General features: G+C 58.7%; 2 protein-coding genes across 4 annotated transcripts; both read right to left on the bottom strand.

Moving 5' to 3' along the window:
* Nucleotides 1-18: 18 nt before the first annotated feature.
* On the bottom strand, nucleotides 19-3,400 carry KCNK7 (potassium two pore domain channel subfamily K member 7; the record flags this gene model as incomplete). The annotated part of the gene is made up of 3 exons (XM_082629180.1): nucleotides 19-481; nucleotides 725-1,123; nucleotides 3,061-3,400. The coding sequence occupies 3 exons, from the start codon at nucleotides 3,398-3,400 to the stop codon at nucleotides 276-278; spliced, it is 945 nt and encodes a 314-aa protein (XP_082485306.1). The 3' UTR covers nucleotides 19-275.
* Nucleotides 3,401-5,326: 1,926 nt separating this feature from the next.
* MAP3K11 (mitogen-activated protein kinase kinase kinase 11) lies at nucleotides 5,327-21,409 on the bottom strand. Of its 3 annotated transcripts, none has more exons than XM_082627026.1 (11): nucleotides 20,742-21,409; nucleotides 19,195-20,489; nucleotides 14,318-14,498; nucleotides 13,981-14,129; nucleotides 13,699-13,874; nucleotides 13,316-13,559; nucleotides 12,701-12,814; nucleotides 11,871-12,006; nucleotides 11,687-11,778; nucleotides 6,427-6,834; nucleotides 5,327-5,810 (listed from the first exon to the last, which is right to left on the bottom strand). In XM_082627026.1, the coding sequence occupies exons 2-11, from the start codon at nucleotides 19,928-19,930 to the stop codon at nucleotides 5,473-5,475; spliced, it is 2,574 nt and encodes an 857-aa protein (XP_082483152.1). In that variant the 5' UTR covers nucleotides 19,931-20,489; nucleotides 20,742-21,409; the 3' UTR covers nucleotides 5,327-5,472. The 3 variants fall into 3 exon arrangements, with proteins under 3 accessions (XP_082483152.1, XP_082483153.1, XP_082483154.1); XM_082627027.1 differs by having other exon boundaries at nucleotides 21,177-21,409; XM_082627028.1 differs by having other exon boundaries at nucleotides 21,318-21,369.
* Nucleotides 21,410-21,907: the final 498 nt, after the last annotated feature.

Genomic DNA, 21,907 nt, shown 5'->3' with positions numbered 1-21,907 from the left:
GTTCTCAGATGCCGGCGGAGGCCAGACCAGAGGCTTGACCTCTGCCTTCGAAGGACCATGGCGTTGTTGATCGGCTGTAGGGAAGTCCCATTTCGAAAGGAGACGAAAACAGTCGGCGGTGTTGCCCGTTTTATTTTTTATTAACACATTATTCCCTGAGGTCCTCACATCCATCCCTTCCCCTCCCACCCCCAGAGGCTTCCCCAGCCACTCCCGATGGCTTCCTCCTCAGGCTTCTCCACCTGAAAGGAGCTCAACTTCATCACTGACACCTGTCAGCAAGCTGGGGCCCGTTCTGGGGCTGCTGCTGAGGGTGGCAGAGTGCTCAGAGCCAGTTCATCCTGGCCTAGGATGCCATCTTCGTCCTCAGCGTTCAGAGGGCCCCTGGACCTGAAGAACTTCACCATGGCACGGACCTGGGGCAGCTCCAAGAATGTCTCCACGGTCAGCAGCATGGCCAAGAGCCCCAGGAGCAAGTAACCTGGGGAGGAGAGGTTACTAGGGCAGCTCTCAGGGTGCTGATGATGCTCCCCACTCACCTCCCAGCGAGTGACCAGCGCTCACAGTTCTCTTAGCACCTGGGACTAAACCTCTCACACCCTGCCCTGGGGCAGGGTCCTTCCAACCTGTGAGGCTCAGCCTCCCCCAGTGGCTTATGGGAGTTGTAGTCCAGGCTCCTCTTCCCTCCTCTCCTCCCGTCACGCTCCTTGGCAGCTGGACTCACCCAGAAGTGCGAACTGGCCAAGGTAGTAAAGCACTGGACGCAGGCCATGGTCACGGCCAGGCAGCAGGTCCCCCAGGCCGATGGTGCTGAGTGAACTGAAGCAGAAGTAGATGGCCTCCAGCAGGCTGCAGTCGCCCCGCAGACCCCACAGCACCAGTGTGGGCATCAGCACGAAGATACCAGCCACTAGCAGGCCCAGTCCAGATGCCTGCAGTAGCGCAGCTGTGGCCGGCGTCAGCTGCCAGTGGATGGCTACCCAGGCACCCGGGTGGCTGAGCAGAGGCAGCAGGCAGTGGCGCAGTGCGGCCACAAGTGTTAAGGAGGCTGGCAGCCCCAGGGCCGTGTAGACCACACAGAAGGCCTTTCCACCTGCCGATAGTGGGGCCATGTGGCCATAACCTGGAGAGGAGAGAGACATGGGTAATGAGCACTTGAGTGGGGTGCCTGCCGGGTACCCACTTCCTCTAGCCTCCCTCCGGTAGAAGGCTGCCCTCTGGTGGCCGAGATCGCCGGAACTGTTCAGGCCGGGGCTCTGTGTGGCTCTGCTCCTCTTTCACTTGGGGTCTTACTCAAGTCCCTTAACCTCTCCGGGCCACTCTTTTATTTTCTAGAACAAGAAAGGATTAAAAGAGACAGTCCCCTCAGGCCTCTTGTAGCTGGGACAGTTCTGAGAGCTGCTGTCCTACCCCAAGGCAGCCTGGCTTCCTGAGAGATTCCTCAGCTCTGCCCTTGACTCCCACTTCCAAACCCATCAGATGAAATGTTATCCCTCCTTTCATTCCCCAAAGGTATATCAAGTTATCCTGGGTGCCAGGCCTTGTGCTGGAATCAGAGTCTTCCCAGGCTCCAGTGGGGAAGGCAGGCAGGAAAACCAGTCAGGACACCTGACACGAAGGGCTGCAAAAGAGGCAGTGCACATGAGAGAAGGCACTCAAGGCTGGAAAAGCGTGTGCAAAGGCAGGGAGAGGTGAAAGAGCGGGGCATGCTGGGGGAACAGGGTCGGCTGGTCCAGGGTTGTAAACACAAATACCTAGAGGAGTCAGAAGTAAGACAAAAGGGAGTGGTGGGGACTGGGGTGGACTGGAGAGCATGTGCTCTCCCCCCAGGGCAGGCCTTGTTCTACTCCAACAAGGATTCTGGCTCAGTGCAAATAGATTTCCCAGTTTTTCCAAAAGAAGATGGAAAATGGGGCTTCCCTGGTGGCTCAGTGGTTAAGAGTCCTCCTGCCAATGCAGGGGACACAGGTTTGAGCTCTGGTCTGGGAAGATCCCACATGCTGCGGAGCAACTAAGCCCGTGCACCACAGCTACTGAGCCTGTGCTCTAGAGCCCGTGAGCCACAGCTACTGAGCCCACATGCCACAACTACTGAAGCCCACCCACCTAGAACCCGTGCTCTGCAGCAAGAGAAGCCACTGCAATGAGAAGCCTGCGCACCACAATGAAGAGTAGCCCCCGCTTGCCGCAATTAGAGAAAGCCTGTGCACAGCAACAAAGATCCAACGCAGCCAAAAATAAATAAATACATAAATAAAAATTTTGAAAAAGAAGATGGAAAATGGCCTTTAAAAAATATTCAGAGGGCCTCCCTGGTGGCGCAGTGGTTGGGAGTCCGCCTGCCGATGCAGGGGATGCGGGTTCGTGCCCCGGTCTGGGAGGATCCCATATGCCGCGGAGCGGCTGGGCCCGTGGGCCATGGCCGCTGGGCCTGTGCGTCCGGAGCCTGTGCTCCGCAGCGGGAGAGGCCACAGCGGTGAGAGGCCCGCGTACAGCAAAAAAAAAAAAAAAAAAAAAAAAAAAAAAAATATTCAGACACTTTGCAAGACAAACCCCTCCAGGGCTGTGGGTCCCATTGCTTTATTTCTCTGGGCCTTCACACATGCTGTTCCCTCTGCCAGGAATTCCTTTGTGTCTATCTCTGTGCCTTCTTGCCTTGGCTACCATTTTATGGGGACTTCCTCCCCCAGGAGCCTTCCTTCACACTCCTTCTGGATGGTGCTCCTGTACTCCCTGGGTTCACTCCATTTCCCTCCATCCAAGAATCCATCCCATAATTCATGTTCCCAGTCTCGCCTCAGGCCTGCGGGGTCTGGGCACCTCTCCTGGGTCTCAAAGGGTGCCTGGGGGTGGGACTGAGGAGCCCACACCCCTCCTGGCAGTTGAAGTTGAGGCAGTAGTTGGGGTGTGTTGGTGTGGGGAGCCCCAGCTGTGATGACAGGCCTAACAAGGCCTGGGCTCTGTCTAGCACTTTGGGGCTGGGGGAAGGGCTGCACCCCCAGGGACCCCAGGTAGCAATGGCCTCGAGCCCCTTCCTGCCTGGCCTCCTGGCGGCCTTACCCGTGGTGGTGAGGAGGCTGGCAGTGAAGAGTAGGGCCGAGGGCAGATCCCAGTTCCTGGCCTGGGAGCCATTGCCCAGGCTGGAAACCCCGTGGGCCTGGGCTGCCAGGGCGGTGCCCAGCAGCTCTTCCAGTGCCCTGTGTGGCAGGCAGGCCCGGTACTTGGCCTGGAAAGTGGCCAGCTCGGCCCTGAGGTTGGCCTGGAGCCAGAGTGCTGGAGGTCCCTCCAGGGCCTGGAGCACTGCAGCCCCAAGCCCCAGGGCTAGCAGGTGGGCCACAACCAGTAGCCCGTATCGGGCCCAGGGCCTCAGAGCCCCCATGGTGTGCCGGCCGGAGTCCATCAGAGGTGCCCTGGGAGCCGACTGCTCCACCACAGGCACCTGGGAGGGGCCGGGCAGGGTGGGTCTGGGAGGAGGTGCAGCGTGGGTGGCTGGCGAGGGAGGGAAGCCTGGGACAGCAGCTGGGATGAGTGGGGCTGGGAGGGTGAGGCGAGGAGGTGAGCTGGATAACTCCTCCCCGTTTCTGGGGCAAGAAGTTTTTTGCCCAGTTCGCCAAAGCTGGGTGGCCGGGTGGTGGGCAGTCCGGGGCGGGATGGAGGAAGGCGAGACCCTGAAAGGTAACTTGACTGGCTCCCAGTCACACTGTGGTGGTTTATTCAAGGATGAGCTCACTCAGTCACAGACCCCATTCACCCGCTCAGCAGGTGCCCGGACCCAGATGATGTTAGGGGAGAGGACAGACCAGGTCCCTGCCCTCCTGGTGTTCTCACAAGAAACCTGTTAGCAAGGACGCAGGACAAGTTCATATCATCGTAAGCTCCCTGAAGGGAAGGCCCTGGGTAATGGGGGAGAGTTCTGGGGGAGGGGAACATCACCTGGAAAGCTCCTCTGAGGAGCGACATTTCAGCTGGGGAAGAGAAGAGGCCAGGCCAGGTGGGAAAGAGCTAGGGTGATGAGAAAAACAGAGGCCTCCTGGGGTGGGGCGGAGACACAGGGCCTTGAGGACATGTGGCTCAGGGGACCTATGGAGGGGGCTAGTGCAGGCATCCCGGATGGAAAGGTGGCGGCCTGGGCTGTGGAGTGGGGAGAGGGCTGGTGGGACCTGGGATGGGGCAGGTGGGGCAGGGTGGTGAGGTGCAGACAGGAGCGGAGGATGCCCAGAGCGCCCTGGACAGATGAGGCTCCCTCCACTCTGAGCGCTTCCTGAGAACTCTTCACACCCAGCCCTCCTGAGTCCCCACCCTGGTGAACACTGGAGTCACAGTAGGTCTGGCTGCCATGGAGTGCGCAGGGGATGGGGAGAGGGAGTCTGGACCCCGACACCCATAAACCATGGAGTGGCTGAGCCCAGGGCCCACTGCCCTAGGGCGTGGTGTGGGAGGGGTAGTCCGCAGGACCCCGTGGCATTAAGAGAAGCTTGAGTGGAGCCAGGTGTCAGGGTGGGGGACCCCCTCCCGTGTCCAGACCACGGGATAGAAACAAACCCAGGACAAACCACCAAGATGCCACCCAGAGGGCTGTGGGCTCCTGAGTTCAGCGAGCTGCCTGGGGTGGGAGCAGCATGGCCGGGAGGGCATCCCAGGGGAGGCGATGTTGTTGCTGGGCCTTAAGGGTAAGCCGGGACCACCCAGCAACAGGAAGAATCAGAGCAAACAGTTGCTTGAAATGGTGGGAAAGGCTTAGTGAGCGTGTGGGTGCCAGGGAGGCTGAGAAGGGCCTTGAGTGCCTGATGATGAAGCGGACTTGATCCCAGGAGAGGGATGTGGTGCAGAGCCTCCCAGCCTAGGCCCAGGCCAACTGCCATTGTGCTGAGGGCATGAGGTCACCAGGGTCATGTGACGGTTTGGATCCCCTGGTTACCCCCCAAGAAAGTGGCAGGCTGTGCTTGGGGAGACAGCTTGGGGAGTTTATTTGGCTTCATTGGATCCCAAGGCCATGGCCCCAACCCTGGCCGGGGCAGCAGGAAGGCACCCAGAGAGCCCCGGCCCCAGATGACCCCCGGGGCAGGGGGGCCCAGGCACGAAGCCCTGGGGCAGGGGCCACAGTAGCAGGACTTGGTCAAAAGTGCTGGTGACAGCTAAGGCCGGCCCCTCTCCCCTGCACCTCCCCTCCTCCCTGCACCACCCCTGGGGGCAATTCCCTGAGTCAGGCTCTGGTCCTCCCAACCAGCTGGGTACAGTGTTGGGCCCCAGTGGGGCGGGTAAGTCGGGGGACCCACACGTTGCAGGTGTGGAGGGGTGCAGGCCCCCCGTCCAGTGTGAAGGCTTCCTGTGCAGTGTAGTGTTCCTGACCCCCAGAGGGGGCGGGGTCCCTGGGCGAAACCAAGGCAGCTACAGAGGCATGACCGGCTCCTATTCCAGTGTATGCTGAGGCTCCTGGAGGGCGGTGGGCGCATGGGGAGCAGCCCGGCCCACTCAGGGCCCTGCCTCTGGCGCCCACGGGGCCTGGGCACCCACGTCTTTGGTCTGCGCCCTGCAGTCCTGAGGGCCCCCTCGGAAGGGGTTGGCGGGTGGAGAGTCCCAGAAGGGGTCTGAGTCTGGGAACAAGGTCCAGGGTGCCCGGCGGGGCGCAGGCTGTGGCGAGGGCAGGGGTGAAGGCCGTGGCCCGGCTGACACAAAGCTCCACGGGTCGATGCGGCTGCGAAGGGGTGAGGGCCGAGGTCGACTGATGAGGCCCAGAGGCGGTGAGCGTGGGGTACCTGGGGTGCCAGGAGCGGAGCGTGATATCCCTGGTGGGGGCGAGACGGCGCTTCCTATGAAGGGAGGAGGAGGGGGCCGAGGTCAGGCAGTCACCAACTCCTGGGTGTCCCCAGGAGGCACTGCCCTGCTCTGGGCTTCAGTTTCCTCATCTGTACAGTGAGTTACGGGACTCATAGCTTCCACGGCCCTTCATGCTTGGTGGCGCATCTGTTTACTATGTAGCAGTTAAGAGTGAGACATTCTCTGGAGCAGAGGGACCTGGGCTTGGATCCCAGCTCGGCCACTTATTAGTGGGAGCCTGGAGTCCCTTGATATTTCATCTAAAAAATGGGTATAACCAGAGTACCTAGTTCACAGCCTTGTTTCGATAATTGAATGAGGCAACCTCTGTAAAGCACTAGGAACAGTGCCTGGCACAAGTAAGCAACCAGTAGGAGTTCACTAGCGTCATCATTTTCATTATTTCTATTATCTCACAACTGGCCTGGCCCGGCCCCCGCTCCCCGCCCCAATGGATGGCAGAACGGGGAACTCAATTCCCTACGGTGCATCCTCATCGCCCTGAGGGGGCGGTCTGGGGTCCAGCAGACAGCTGTGGCCCCAGCCGTACTGCCCTGCACGTCCCCACCAGCCCCTCCTCCCCTCTGTCACCAGGCAGAGGCCACTCACCGTGCCTCTCCTCTTCGCGCCGGGGACTCTTGGCTGATGGCTGGCCGGCGGGGACACCCAGTTCCAGCAGCAGGGGCGCGGGGGAGGGCGAGCCGGGGGCGTCGGGGCTCAGCGGGGAGGCCTGGGCGTCCGGCATCTCGGGGGAGAAGCGGATGAGCGGGGAGGGGGGCGGCTCGGCGGGGGACGGAGTGGGCAGCGGGGCGCGGGGCGTTGGCGGGGGCTCCCCGCGCTCGCGGCCCGGCCCCCCCGGGGGCTGCAGGTCGCGGCCGAGGCCCAGCGAGGCGAGCAGGGCGGTGCCGCGCAGCAACGCGCGCTGGATCAGCTTGGGCGTCCCGGAGCCGCTGCCGCGCTCCGCCGGGCCCGGCCGCCGCGGCTCCTCGGGCTCCGGGCTCGGCCGCGGGGGGTTACCTGGTGGTGGGTACAAAGGTTAGGCCGACTTCGGGGGGACCCCTCGGCGGCCCTGGAACAAGGACTGACGTCCGCTCCCCTCCGACAGCTTCCCTGACTCCACTGCTCTGCCAGTCCAATTCCTCCCAGGCCGCCGCGCCACCCCCAGCAGACACACATTCTGGCCTTTCAGGAGGGGCGGGGCGGGGCGGGGCGGGCATCGCAGTCTAAGGAACCAGCAGGAGCAAGGCCTGGGAGGCAACCAGGTGCCCTGGAGCCCAGACCTGGAGGGTGGGCTGGAGGACAGGCAGGGGATGCACCAGCAAGCAAGTTGAGGCCAGATTGGGGCCTCAGTGGATATCCGGAGGGGTCCAGGGACAGGTCTGGGACCCGTGCTCTGTGCCCACCTCCTTCCTGGCTGGGCAGCCCTGGTCCTTCTGCTTGCCCGCCCCCCTCCAGCGGTAGCACACGGGTCAATTCCAATGTACACAACAGCCCTGAGAGGCACGCATCACTGTCCCTATTCCAGAAATGAGGAAGTTGAGGCTCAGAGAGATGAGTTGTTTGTGTCAGGCCTGAGCTGAATGATTTAGGGGCGTTATGTTGTCTGATCCTCATGCCCCAGGCTTGGAGAGGTTAAGGGCTCAGCTAAGCCTGAACTGCCCTGGATTTCAGGACATCTGTGTCCTAACCTGTGGGCCTAGGGTTGGCCCGACTCCGTTCTAGACCACCTGGGGTGGGTCTGGGGAACCTGTCGCTGAGGACGTAGGGCAGTCTGTGATGCGCTCCCACAAACCCCAATTTTGTCAGGTCCTCCTTAGCTCTAGAACCTGCCATGGCTTTCCACTGCCACTAGAAGCAAGTCTAAGCTCCTTGTCTGGGTTTCAAAGCCTTCTCTCTCTTCCTTGGGCCTGCCTGGAGTGGAGCACCGGGCTGGGTGTCCAGAGGAAGAGATGCAAAGCTGGGAAAAGTGAGCTTCTGCTATGGACCAGGACTTTGCTTGGGGTCCCTGTCCTCAGCCACAACCCTTACCCCATCTCTCTCTCTCTTTTTTTTTTTTGGTCACACCATGCGGTTTGCGGGATCTTAGTTCCCTGACCAGGGACTGAACCTGCGCCCTTGCCAGTGAGAGCACAGGGGTCCTAACCACTGGACCGCCAGGGAATTCCCCCCATCTCTCTGACTCTTATACCCCCACCCCACCCCACCCCTGCAGTGGCCACTGCCTTCTAAAATGCAAATCTGCTAAAGACAAGTCTGCTTAAAAACTCCCCCATCAATTTCAGGCCCTTCCTGAACTGGCTCCTGCCTGCCTTTCCAGCTTCACTCATTCATTCAACAAGCATCTGCTGGCCCATGTGCTGGGGCTGCACTGGGCTCCACAGACCGAGGGGATGCAGGCCTGAACCCCACTTGCTGCTTCAGGCCTGTGAGTCCCTGGCTCTCAACTCTCCCTCTGAGTTCCAGCCAGGATTCCTCTTCCTCAGGTGTGGTGGGCCCCACGGCTGTACACACACTATTCCCTCCGCTCAGCACACCTTCCCCACCTCTCTCAGTGATCCTTTATTTACCACTCAAGACCCAGCTGAGATGTCACATCCTCTGTGAAGCTGTGACATTCTGATTTATAAAAAAGTATATATTTTGTCTTCATCTCATACTTGGTACAGAACTCCCCAAACCCTTGGAATTTCCTAAGTGTTAGAATGATAAAGGTGAAAGGAGCACCTTTTGTTATTCATAAGGAGCTCTTTTAACCACATCTCAGTTCATAGTGATGCAGTCATTTTTGGAAAGCTCCTAAGGATGGGGTCTGGTTGCCAAGGGAACGAACTATGTGATTAGAGGGTTGGACCTTTCAGCCTCCACCTGCACTGGGGAGGGGAGGAGCTGGAGATTGAATCGCATCACCAATGGCCAACAATTTCATCAATCAATCCTGTCCACGTAACAAAGCCTCCATAAAAACCCAGCCAAAGGGTTCCAAGAACTTCTGGGTTGGTGAACCAGTGGAGGTGTTGGGAAAGTAGCGTGTGCCTGGAGAGGGCGTGGAAACTCTGTCCTCCCACATACCCTGCCCTGCACATCTCTTCCATCTGCTTGTTCTTGACCTGTATCCTTTTTAATAAACTGGTAATCTAGTAAGTAAATGGCTTTCCTGAGCTTTGTGAGCTGTTCTAGCAAATTATCAGATCTGACGAGGGGGTCGTGGGGACCTCTGATTTATAGCTGGTTGGTGGGGAGCACAGGTGACAACCCGAACTTACAACTGGTGTCTGAAGTGGGGAGGGGCAGTCCTGTGGGCCTGACCCCTTAACCTGTGGGGTCTGCCACAAACGAACTCCAGGTAGGCAGTGTTCGAATTGGATTGGATTGTAGGACCCCCAGCTGGTGTCTCAGAATTGGTCGGTGTGGGGAAAACCCCCAGCCATCAGAAGTGAAGTGAGTAGGAAAACAGAATGGAGAGGAAAAGCTTCCTCTTTTAGAAGCTTTGCCAGAATCCCCTGTAACCTGTGCAGTTCTTGCTCATGTTCTGCCTTGTACAGCCCTCATCCCACCACGTACTACTCCCTACTGTCCTTGTTTATTTCTGAGTCTGCTTTTCCACCAGACTAGGCCCTCCCCGAGGTCAGGGCAGTGTTGATCTCTAGCACATTGATGCCTGGCTCATAATATATGTCAATACATGTTTGATGGAAGAGTCCATTCCTTATAATCCTTGTGACAACCACGTAAGGTGATTGCTGTTACCCTACTTTACAGGTGAAGAAACTGATCATTTACAGTGAGTTTAAACAGAACAGGGGAAAAACATGCTTAAAACAGGCAAGAAAAATGGAACAAAGTTAAGTGAAGCTGGAGGTCAGCACACAAACTAAGAATGGAAAGAAGTTCCTGAGGCCGATATTCTGAGAAACAGGTCCCCAAAAGTAAGCGACTTGCCCCAGGTAACTCGGCAAGGATTTTAATTTGCCTCTAAGCTCCCTGGCGGTAAGAGTTGGCAACCCTGTTGTTAAGGAGAAAGCAGAAAAACCATTCTTGACCCAGAGATGAAGGTGAAATCGCTTCTGTGGGGCCTCACAGAGAGGACACGGCCACGGCCACGTGGTAGTTAGTGGCTCCAGGGCAACAAGCTTCACGGGGCAGTTGCTGTCAGTGCAGGCTGACTGCGCCCACCAATCTGCCACTCGTTGCAACCAGTTCTCCAGGGCCAGAACGCCCAGGTGCGGACAAGGGGTGGGAGACGGGGCTCCCCGGTGGTGTGGCTAATGCCTGGGACAGTCTCACAGGGTCTTTGATTCTTAGCCAGGTTTTTCACTCTGTGGGTGGTTGGGAGGTCAAGGTCATGCACTCGTGGGTGGGCCCAAGATGGCTGGAGGGTGGGCTTGCACGAGGGGAACCAAGTGCTCAGCCAGCAGCTAGGCTGGGACAGGTGATATCCTTTTAGGTAAGAGGGCAAGCGGGAGAAAGATGGGGTCCAGGCCATTGTGTCCCTGCTCGTGGGAGCTCAGGGAGGGTAAGGCCAAATGGATCTGCAGAATATGGTCAGGGGCTCCTTCAGACTACACACCCAGGTTAACAGGACCTCAAGTTCTCCATTGACCCTTCTGGCCTGGGACGTTCTAGAGCAGGTGACTCCAAGCAGCCCCCTTGGCCTTCCAATTCTCAGTTCAGTGCCTGCAGCATAGCTAGCTTGGGGCAATGCAACTGCTGGAGCAGAAAATGGTGTGGCAGACGGGGCTCCAGGGCCCTGCCTCTGGAGTCAGACCTGGGCTCAAATACCTGTTCTGCAGTATGCCCTATTTCAAACCACTTAACCTCTCTGTGCCTCAGTTTCCTCCTCTATAAAATGGCACATAGGAAGGACCCAATAAACGTTTGCTGTTGCTGTTACTGTGAAATGTAGCTCAGGTAATGGTGGGGGTGACGCTCTGGGTGGGGTGAGAGGAGTGAGTCTAACTTGTTTGCTGAATAGGACTCTGGTCTGATAACAGCTAAGCCAGGTCCTATATTCTGGCTGTGAGAAGCAGGTACAGCTGGGGGCTCTAAAGGGACCCACGGGCAAGGGAGGCTGCAACTTTCTAGTCCCTGCCAATGCTGGTCAGTGCTGAGCTGAGCCCTTGTCCCTCTGACACAGGAGCCCCAGTTTCTGCTAACCCCCTAGCTTCCCAAGTAGTTTGTATGTGAGAAACCCTTTCTTCAAGTGAAAGTTTCTGGGAAAGCTCACTACGAGCATGAGAGTCAAAGTCTCCCTGGGTTCAAATCCTTAGCTGGGGGATTTAGGCAGATTACTTTACCTCGCAGAGCCTCTGTTTTCTCATCTCTCAAATGGCTATAATAATTCCTCATGACATTGTTGCTTGGATGGAATGCCTGACACACAGTAAGTGCTATTGCCATTATGGAAAACAGAAAAGTCCAGAACTGCCCCAGATGCAGTGAGTCGGCCCTAGATCCCCACCTGTTCAGATTTCTTATCCTCTTCTCCACCTACAGGCTCCCCAGAAGGGACTCTGAGAAGCACAGTGTGGCAGCCACTTGTCTAGCTCCACCCCACATGCACAGTTTCCTTCTCTTCTCTCGGCCCAGCTTCCCCTGGGTCCCAAATGGGGGGCACCGTTCCTTGTTTTCCTGTCTTCCCTAGAGCTTGCTGAGGGCACAGCAGCTGCCACAGGGCCAGGGGAGAGCCCTCTTGCAGGCCAGCTCTGAATAGGGTCCCTGAGGCCTAGGCTGGATCCAGCTCAGTTGTGGGCTGATGGGTCAGACCTGAGTTCTAGGAATGGCCTGCCTTGCAGGCTGGCTTCTTGTAGCCTCCCCATGGGACCCATAGGAGTGCAGCAATAGTCTGCTGGGGGGAGACAGGGACACTCACCATTGAGCATGGGGGGTGTGGAAGGAGATCCTAAAGGGGATGAGTCATCTGAATCCAGGTACCACGTGGCTTCGTCCATGCGGGACCTTCTCCTGGTGAGGGGACAAGAAGGGAGTTGTGCTTCGTGAACCTCAGGACTGTTGGGAAGCAGAAGACACTCGGTGGGTGGCACTCAGGCACTCACCTCCCGTTCTGGGCTTCTCCAGGCTTGGGGGAACTGGGACCCCAGGCCCAGCATGCTCGCCGCTCTCCATTGCTTGAGTCCTCTAGACGTCTTGGGGACTGTCGGCCCCATGCCTGGCCTGGTTCTGCAGGCTCCACTGTGGCGGGCAGGGGGAGGGGGGAATGGAAGGAGTCTGAGCTGAGGTCAAGAACCTTGATCCTTGTCCTCCCATCATGAGAATCGAGCTCCAGGGGCAACTTCTTGGAGGATGGGGGTGGGATGTGGGTCAGGCTGGGCCCCATCCCATTCCCAGGGTGAGCTTTGGGCCACAGAGAATCTGAACAGAACTGGGGTGGGGTAGGTGGGTGTAGGGTCCTGGGACTGGCAGTGAGGCATCTCATCTAGTCCTTCTTCACCCGGCATTTGCTGCTTAGTAGTTAGTACAGCCACTGCAGCAAACTGCGTGGGTTTGAATTCTGACTCTGCCACTTGCTAGCTGTGCAGCATTAGGCAGTTACTTTTCTCACTTTTCTCATCAGTAAAACTTATATAATAACAAGGACATCTACCTCACAGGGTCTTTGTGAGGAATTAAGTTAACATTAGCAAAGTGTTTAGGAAAATGAATGGGACATAGTGTCATACAATTGCTAGACTGAAAAAAGTTGTAAAATGCATGCTGCTTGGGGAACTTAGAGGTACCAGTTTAGACGGATAGGGGAGGGAGCCTGGGAGCAGGGGGGAAGAGGAGGAGACAGTGTGTAGGATCTACTTCCAAAGATAAGGTTTGACTGACAAAAGGATAAGGTCTGGGGGTAAGGGCATGGGCAAGGGGAGGCGAAGTTTCTTACACTGGATGGCCCGGAACCGGGGGAAGGTGGGCGAGTCCCCAGCCCCGACCTCGAAGACGTTTCTCCTCCTGTCCAGGCCGGGAGAGGCCTGCACGGTGATGCGGTGTTTGAAGTCTGAGGTTGGGGGGGAAGCAGGGCGCAGGTTTGTGGTGAAAGAGAGACTGGATCCTAACCCGCAGGGCCCCTCGGCAGCTCCCAGGCCACGCAGGCAGTGCTGGAACAGGGCCTGGCACAGTGGCTGGGTGACTGGGGTCGGCCTCACTGCCTTCCTGGGTCCCAGGCTCTCGGTAAGGAAAGTAGACCTCTACCCGGAGAAGCGCAGGGGAGTCGGAGATTCCCAGGAGGCGGCCCATCCCACACCCTCGGCTTTCTCAGAACTTTCATGAGCCCCGCCCCTTCCCGGCCGTAGCCACTCCCAGGCCGACATGCAAATATTCCCGCCAAAACCCGCCCACAAACGAAAACACACTCCTGGCCCCACCCCTTCCAGCCTCAGCTCACAGGCCCACCCACCAACGCCCTAGACCAATCCCGGTGTGGCCAGCACACCCGCCTGACCCCACCCCTTCGCCCACGAAGCCAATGGCGGGCGGCGTGCTGGGACCCGCCCCTTACCGAGCGGCATGCTGATGCGCTCGCCGCCGTCGCGCGCGCGGAGTTTACTGCGCTTGAAGGTGCCGCGGCGGCGGCGAACGTGCGGCCGTTCGCGATCAACTTGCTGCAACAGAAGCGTCAACTCGCGCTCGAACACCTCCAGCTCCCACTGGGCCAGCAGGTGCTCGCGCCGCCGCAGCTGCTCTGCCTGTGACCGCTGCTCACGCGCCGCGCGGGTCAGCTCCTCCTCGCGGCTCAGTAGTTCCTGTGCCCGGGACAGTGGAGGCGGTGGAGTCAGTCAGGTACGGTCTCAGACGCTCACCCCCACCTTCTGCCCCATGGAAACCGGGGAGACATTCCTTCCCGGCGTCCCGTTCCAACCCTGGGACCCCGACTCCTCCCACCTTTTCTTTGGCCCGCAGCTCGTCAAAGAGGCCTTGGATCTCGCGCTTCCAGCCTTCCTGCATGGAATGGAAGGAGTCCCGCGGCATTTCCCGCAGGACCTGCGCCTCTAGTGCCTCCAACTGCTGAAGGATTGAGGCGAAGTCGGGCCTGCGGTGGGGATCCTGCGCCCAGCAATCTGGGGAAACGGAGTGGAGGGGGGACAGGATAAGAAGGGGTCTGTGAGTGGATATGTCCTGGGCCAAGGAGCTCTTGCCCCTCACCCTCCTGCCCCATCCCCTTACCGGCCATGAGCTGTGCGAAGGGCTCGGGGCAGGTGGATGGGATGGGCAGTGTGAGCTTGTTAACGGCCACTCCATAGGCTACAGCAAGGCAGTCGATGCCACGGTAGGGCACCTCCCCAGTCAGCAGTTCCCACAGGAGCACCCCAAAACTGTGGGTGAGACAAAGGGTGTATGTCCCCTCCTCTACTTATTCGTTGCCATTTCATCCCAAGGCAGCCAAGAGCTCAGTGGTCTGTGTCCCTCCCTCTGGGCTCTGCTTGTCTGCCCAGCCCAAGATTTTGGCAGCCACCTCTGCCCTCTGCAGCCCCATATCTGTCCAGCCTCCACCCAGTCGCACCTCCAGACATCGCTGCCCTTAGAGAAGGTGGAGGCCTTGATAACCTCGGGAGCCATCCAGGCATAGGTGCCTGCAGCACTCATTTGCGTGGTTTTGTGCCACTCGCGGGCCAGGCCGAAGTCAGTGATCTTCAGGGTCTTGTGCTCCATGTCGTCACCTTCAATGGGCTGCAGCAGCAGAACTGGGGAAGAGAGGAAGGGCTGTGGTGCTCCAGGCTCAGGTGGTGGGGACAAGGGAGGAGCTGGGAGCAAACTGTCATCTGACAGACATCCTGTCTGGGTACTGGGGGCACCGAGGTGAACTGGTCTCAATCTTGCCCTGGAGAGCTCACAGCTGGGGTTGGGGTAGAATCAGACAATAAGCACAATGCTGGGAAACGTTTACCAAGGGGTTACTAGAGGCCAGGCATTTTACACTCAGCATTAGCACTCACACACACAAAAAATCTATGAGGCAGACATCATTATCCCCATTTTGCAGAAGAGGAAACTGAGCAATAATCTGAGTTAACCAAGGGCATGTGCAAATAAAGCAGATGCCACGACCTGGTCTGTGTGGTTCCAAAGCCAGTGCTCTAACTTTCTCCTAACACTGCATGGAGTAGAAATGGGCAATATGGGGACCTTTCTGGTGGTCCAGTGGTTAAGACTCCACGCTTCCACTGCAGGGGGCACGGTTCGATCCCTGGTTGGGGAACTAACATCCCACATGCCACGGTGTGGCCAAAAAAAAAAAAAAAAAAAAAAAAGAAGTGGGCAATATGGCAGCCTCTCAGCATTTGTAACTTTGATTTCAAGAGAAACCTGTGTCTTGTCATTTTGCTGAGGCAGGAGTGTGAATCAGAACCTGCCTCGGGGTGGGGAGCAGGAGGGAACCCCCTGGTGAGAAAGGAAGCCCAGCAGGCACTACAGACCCCTGGTGTCCATGTCCCATTGTGGCTAGCGCAGCCCGCTCCCAGGGGAAAGATCCCAAAAGATATCCACTGATGCAGCTGGATGTGAAGAGAGAGAAAGGGGTCTAAGAAAGTGGTGGTTCTTGGCTAGAAAGGAGTTTGGGACAAATGTAGTAGTGGATAGACGTGGCAAGGGCTCATGGCTTTGTCCCAAATGGGGCCACCATACTCTGTACAGAGAGGAGAAGCAGCAGCTTGCAAATCTCTCACCAGGAAAAGCATGGCTCAAAGGAGAGAAGTTTTAGAGGAATAAAAAGAGGACAAAATCATAGAATTTTCAAGGTTCGGAAGAGGCCTCTCTACTTTCCTGGTTATAGCCAACTGCACTGTAGACAAGTGACATCCAAGCCAATGACATTTCTGAACACACGTCCTTTCAGGGCACACCTCTCAGCAGTCCTGCCCAGAGTGACAGCACCGTAGTGGGGGCAGAGGACACGGGCACCTAATACAGTCTGGCGAGTCAGGGAAGACTTCTCAGAGGAGTGACAGAAGCTGGGTATTCGCTTTTCTAGGTCTAAAGCCACAACTCCTGATCCTGCTGCTGGCTGAGCTCTCTGGGCCTCATGGGGGCATCTGGCACTGCTGCTCAACCCCTCCCTGCTGTCCTTGGCTCCCAGGACCTCTGGCTGCTTTTGCTGTTTCCTTCAGGGCCTCCCCACCCTTAGCCTTTTCAATGCTGGCATTCCTCAGAGCCTGGCCTCCCCTTGACCTTGGCCCACTGCCCCCAGGCTGTCCTGGACTCTCCCAGGTGCCAGCTGCCCCCTCCTCACTGGCACCTCCCACATTGGGAGCTCCAGTTCAGAAGTCGATCCAGCTGCCCATCAGCTGTCCTACCTGATGTCTATATGCCTTTAACAACCATCTTCATCCTTCCACCATGCCTGGCAAATCTTCCCACAATTTCTCAAAATTCAGAGAATGATCCTGCAATCTACCCTCTCCTCTTAGCCAAACTGGGGCTGAGTACTGAACAGTTAAAGCTGAGCATGATGACAAAACCCACCTCAGAGGGTCATCATGAGTATTAAACAAGATCACTTTTTTTTTTTTTTTTTGGCGGCACCAAGCGGCATGTGGGAACCTAGTTCCCCAACCAGGGATGGAACCCGTGCCACCTGTAGAGAGGAAGCGCAGAGTCTTAACCACTGGACCGCCAGGCGAGTCCAGCGAGATCACGCTTTTTAAAGCTTTCGCACAGGATCTGACAGTTGTCCTAACAATTCTGCTGTTAATCTCTCTCAGATTGACTTTCTCCTCCAACCTCTATCACATCTTACTTCCAGCTTCACAACAGCCTCTGGCCCGGCTGCTGAAGGCTCAGAACTGGACCGTTCAGTAAGCTCTGCGAAAGTTCATTCCAGAGAAGAACCACAGCAGGCTGGGGCAGGTAGCTGGAGAGGGACCAGGCAAAGGGATCCATGTACTGGGGCTGGGGAGGGACTCCCGCCTCCTCTGCTGCCAGGACCCACCCATCCTCTTCACGGCTGCTTCTCAGTCAAGTCTCTAGCCACTTGTGGTACCTCACGGACTGGTGAAACACCTTCTGCGCCAGTATCTCCAGCTGGGAGGCCAGCCTCCCATTTTTGGTCAGGTAATCTGAAGTCCAGAGAGGGGCAGCAACTCACTCAAAGTCTCAGGACTTCTTTCTATTGGTGGCCTTTCTGCCGCCTCCTACCCCCCAGCTTGACCTAACACCTGTGAAGCCTTATCCTCACCTCCGTGTCCCCTGCTTTTCTCCAAGGGCCTTGAATTTGTTCCAACCCAAGTTGCTCTTCTGGTGTCTGATGTAGACCTTGGGGATGGGGCGGTCAGGGGTCACTCAGAGGAGAAGGGGCTAGAGATCCCCCTCCCAGCATCCCCTTAGGGCTCCCTGGCCTCTGAAAGGGACCTGGCCCCCAGCCCCCTTCCTGGGCTGCCTCTGTGAAGCTTGGGAGTGGCCTAGGCAGCTTACGCCTCTTCCGCTTCCCTCCCATGGTCCCTACTTCTCCTTTCTGGGAGGCCTGGCTCAGGTCTCCAATGGCGGGTGGGGGGGGTCCTTTGGTGGAGAATTGGGGGAGGTCAGGCCCAGGCTGGGCTGGCTGGTCAGTCCTGTGACTCGTGGGCCTAGAGAATTCCCCCTCCTCTCCCTGCCAGGCTTCCTCACAAGGCCCCCATTGTCCAGGAAAATCACGCCATTGTTTCCTGCCTGCGCTCCCCCCATCCCAGGGACTCCCCCCGCCAATGCCGCAGACAGCAGCCCGGGCCTAAGACTGGGGTCTGCGAGGTGGGAGGCCAGGCTCAGCGAGGCTAAGGGCACCCTGCCTTCCCACCACCACCACCCAGACTCTGGGAGGGAACTGGGGTGGGGGGAGTAGGGGCGCAATCCCTGGCTCCTTCCTCTCCCACAAACCCCCTACCCCCAGCTCTTTCCTTCCCTGCAGGCAGCTGGGCTGGGGAGAGAGCAGAGGCTGGAGCAGGGGCAGGAAGCCGGCCCAGGGGCAGCAGGAAACGCAGGAAGCGGTGGGGAGGGTGGGGAGCTGGAGCCTGGGCTATTGTTCCATTTTTTCTGGAAAGAAAACTGGAGGAAAAACAGAAGACGGGAGTCCCCTCCCCCCAGGCCTTCGGGGAATCCCCCTCAGGCTGGGGCAGGGAGTGGGGGTCCCTAGATGGCTAGGGCCCAGGAGGGAGGCTGAGAGGTGGGATCTGCCCCCTACTGTGGATGAGAGGAGTGGGTGGGGTCGCTGGCAGGCCTCCCCAGGTCCCTCTGGCCCTGGCAAGGACCTGGAGATCACTGGGCCCTGGTGTTCTGCTCCCCACAAGCCTCTTATCCATGCTCAGCCCAGGCCAGGAGGCTCAAAATATCCATGCGCACCCCTCCAAGAGCCACCCGTGCCTCTCCAGTGACCTCACCGGCCCTTCCTTTTGCTCTACAGCTGCACCTCAGCCCCCAGCAGGCGTAGCCCAGGTCCCCACTACCGTGCTGCGGCCTGCCTCCTTGCCTTTGCTCTTGTCAGGCCCTGCATCCAACTGGGTACCTTTCTGAACACTCCCTGCTTTGGGCTTGGTGTGAAGCTCGTCTGCTTCAGAAAGCCCTCCAAACCCGTCACCTGCTTGTCTTGGGCCCAGGCTGGGCAGTGTGTAGGACCTGAAATGGCTGGAGATGGAGTGCCTTACTGCTTGAGTCTTTCTTAGCCCCGCCACGCCTACTCCCAAGTGCTGATTCCAGGCAAAACCCTCTTGGTGATCCAGCCTCCAAACATCCACACCCATGGCTGAGGACCCACTGTGTGCTGGGCATCGGATGCCCAGCCTGTTAAGCCGTTTCACCCTCCAGATCACTCCCTTTTTACAGAGTCTGAAATCGAGGTTCTGAGTTGAAATAACCAGCTAGAGATCACGCAGCCAGGGGGGGAGGGGTGGGGCCAGAATTCCATCCCTCGCCCCAGCTTTGACCACCACGGGGCAGGGAGGGGAAGGGGGTGGTTTTTCCCCCTTTGAGATTTCTGTTCTGGAGGAGCTGCCCACCACAAGTGGAGGGGGGAGGAGGCACCAACAGGACAACGGGTGAACTTCAGGGGAGTTCCCTGAAGATGAGAGGGTGCCAGCATCCAGCACTCTCCTTCCTTGAGGTAGTGGCCATGGTTAGGCAAGTTGCTTAAGGTCCACGTGAGAGGTTCCAATTTTTTTAACTTGGCAGCTGTGAGCTGGGGTCAAGGACTCCTTCTGGGGATGGGGCATGAAGGACTCTGTTGGGTGCCTGGGACTCCTGCTTTGGGGCTAGTGTGAGTCCATGGGCACCCCTGGTCAACTCAGATTCCCCTAGGGGAGGAACTCCTGCCTCTAGTAGATCCCCAGGTAGGCTCAGCTGAGAGCTGGCAGTAGGTGTGTACTTGGGCCATGCCACCCTCCACCCGTGCTCCCACCCGTGCTCCCCAAAACTCACTGTTGTTGGACTTGAGGTCTCGGTGGATGACAGGCACCAGGGCCTCGCAGTGCAGGTAGTGCATCCCACGGGCAATTTGCACGGCCCAGTTGACGAGCACATGGGGGGGCACACGCCGCCCAGCCAGGGCACGGCTGAGGGGCCCGCCGGCAGCATACTCCATCACCAGGCACAGGTTGGGCTCCTCCAAGCACACGGCCTTGAGGGCAATGATGTTGGGGTGCGCCAGCATGGCGAAAAGCCGGGCCTCCTGTCGCACGCTCTCAGCTGTCACGCTGATGTCCTCATCGGGGTCCTGGCGAGCTGCCTTCACAGCCACCAACTCGCCTCGCCAGCTGCCGCGGTAGACCTTGCCGAAGCCACCGATGCCAATCACCTCCTCCAGCCGCAGCTCCTGGAAGCTGGCCATCTCGCAGGGGGGCGGACCGCCGCCCCGAGACACATAGTTGGACGGAAAGATGCCCACCTGGCCTCCCACCTGGCCCGCCCACCAGCCCTCATCGCCTGAGATAGCTGCATCCCGGGACAGCACCTCCACACGGTCGCCCTTCCGCAGGGCCAGCTCGTCCTGCCCATTGGGCTCGTAGTCAAACAGGGCTGTCCACACAGGATTGGCATAAGCTGCCGCCTTCGGGGATCCCTCTGGCCAACCTCCGCCGCCCCCACTGCCCCCACTGCCACCGCTGTTCCATGACCCCAGCGGGCTCTTGAGGAAGAGGTTCTTCAAGGGCTCCATGGCTGGGAGCTGGCGTTGGTGGGTGTGGGGGACCTTCCCTGGGTGCCCCTGGTCCCCACCCTTGCTGACTGCCGAGGCCCTAGTCCCGGAACCTGGGCATCCGGGCCCTGGCCCTCAGCCCCAGACCCACGCCTCTCTGGGGAGCCAGGAGTGTCGCCTCCCGGCCCCCCGCATCTCGGGCTTCCGGAGGAAGGCGACCTGGGGCAGTGTAGTCAGGCTCGGGGGGTGGGCCCCCGGGGCCTCCGGCGTCTCACCATGGCTGGCACAGAGGGGCCCGGGCGTCCCTCAGTCTGGAGCAGTCCTGGGAGTTTGGCTCCTGCACCCGCCAAGTGTAAGGTGGGGCCAGCAAGGAGCAGCGCCTGGACTCCAGTTGGGTCTCTTTGCGCAGGGGCTGGCTGGAGTGTCTCTAGCTGGGCCAAGCTGCCTCTTCCCGGCTGGGCTCTCTCAACCCGATGGCTCCAACCCCGTTCCCTTCTTCCTCCTCCCTTTGTACTTTGGCCCCGGGGGCGGGAGGCAGAGGTGGAGGGTGGAGTTTCACTTTTTTCCGCTGTTCTCCCTCCTGCAGGAAACAGCATCAGATGACGCGGGCGGGTAGCACCGCTCCCCTCCCAGAGACTGCGGGGCGACTGGGCCTGGGAGTTCCCGGGTAGGCGGGCAATGAGAGGCAGAAGGTGGGGAAGGGTAGCCCCGATCCCCCATGACAGCAGGTGTAGGGTCCAAGTTGGTTTCTACTAAGGACGGGCCATCCCCACTCTCTACATCCGCATCAGCAAAACTGGGGCAAAGAACCGGGCTTGGGAGAGGGGCAAACCCGAGTTTGGTCTTGGCTCCGAAGTTGCAGGGCTGTGTGACCCATCCTCTCTGCGCCTCATTCTCTTCGTATGTGAAACTGGGGCCAGAAGCTCAGCTTTGCAGAGCTAGTAGGATGGGGGTGGGTAAGACAAGGAGGACGGAACTGGCTGCACCTCGAGCTCTTGGAACGAGCCGTCTAAGGCTCTCCTCTTTCCCTCACCTGGGAAACAATCCACTTATTCATGCCTCTTCCCCATGAAGGGGCGGAAACCTGAAACTGCGGTCAAGAAATTTACTCAGTGATTGGATTCAGAATAGCTAAACCGCCCTCGTAACCGCTGGATTGACCCCAATTGCCTTGAGCCTGTCACTTTAAGAAAAACGACGCTATCCTACTTCGACTATTCCTGCCTGTTCCTGAACGCTCTCTACAATCTTAAGTCTGAACTCTGACCTGGAAGTAGAGGTAGCACGTGAGGTTTCAGGTCCATCGCTAAAAAGGGCGGAACTAGAGGGGCGTGCTCCCGTAGCGAACTGTCGCTTTAGCCAAGGGAGATCCGCGCCTCCATCCTTTTCCCCGCTTCTTGTAACTCACTGGGAGAATTTTGCGCCAGTTAACTCCGCCGTTACTCGATGGCCCCTCAACTATCCCTCGGGTTCAGCCCAGTGGTCTCCGCTGGATTGGCAACGTTTAGGTGTGCGCATGCGCCCAAGCGCTTCTACCTTTCGGACCGTCCCTTTCCTTAGACCTGAACTTTGCGCACGCCCAAAGAACTCTCCCGCTTCTTACCGCTCCACCACTTCCCTGCGCTTGCGCATTCAAGCCGCCAGGATTTCCTTTTCCGGGTCCCAACTGGGCTCGTTGGGCGCATGCGCCACTGCAGGTTGGCGGCTCGCGGCTCCTTCTTCCGGCCTCCCCCTTGGGCCGGCTCCCGCAGAAGCGGGGCGAGCGCGGAGCCCAAAGCGAGTGACCTGTGACCCCGGAAGTGGACCTCAGGGTACCAGGGCTTTCCCCGGGCCGGAACCGAGGGAACCGTCGCCTGCACCCCTAGAGCATCCACCCCACGCCCACCTCTGGATGCCGCCGACGGGTGCCCGGCCCGTGCCCTGCGCCTGCCTGCCGGCCCGGCCCTTGGGAGCAGATCTGGGCCGGGGGTGGGGGCCCGGACCCCGCCTCTGATGCGT

The sequence above is a fragment of the Mesoplodon mirus genome (assembly GCF_964341445.2).
Source record: "Mesoplodon mirus genome assembly, chromosome: 7".
NCBI classification, from domain to species: domain Eukaryota; kingdom Metazoa; phylum Chordata; class Mammalia; order Artiodactyla; family Ziphiidae; genus Mesoplodon; species Mesoplodon mirus.
The sequence above is the reverse complement of the archived record's forward strand: the minus strand, read 5'-3'. Positions and strand labels throughout refer to the sequence as shown.

Excerpts from the sequence above, each read along its gene's own strand:
- MAP3K11 (XM_082627026.1), bottom strand. The coding sequence starts at position 19,930 with ATGGAGCCCTTGAAGAACCTCTTCCTCAAGAGCCCGCTGGGGTCATGG. Across the intron at positions 13,560-13,698 it reads AGCTGCGGGCCAAAGAAAAG|GAACTACTGAGCCGCGAGGA; the intron begins GTGGGAGGAGTC and ends TCCCGGGCACAG. Across the intron at positions 6,835-11,686 it reads CACACCCCCCATGCTCAATG|GTAACCCCCCGCGGCCGAGC; the intron begins GTGAGTGTCCCT and ends ACCCACCACCAG.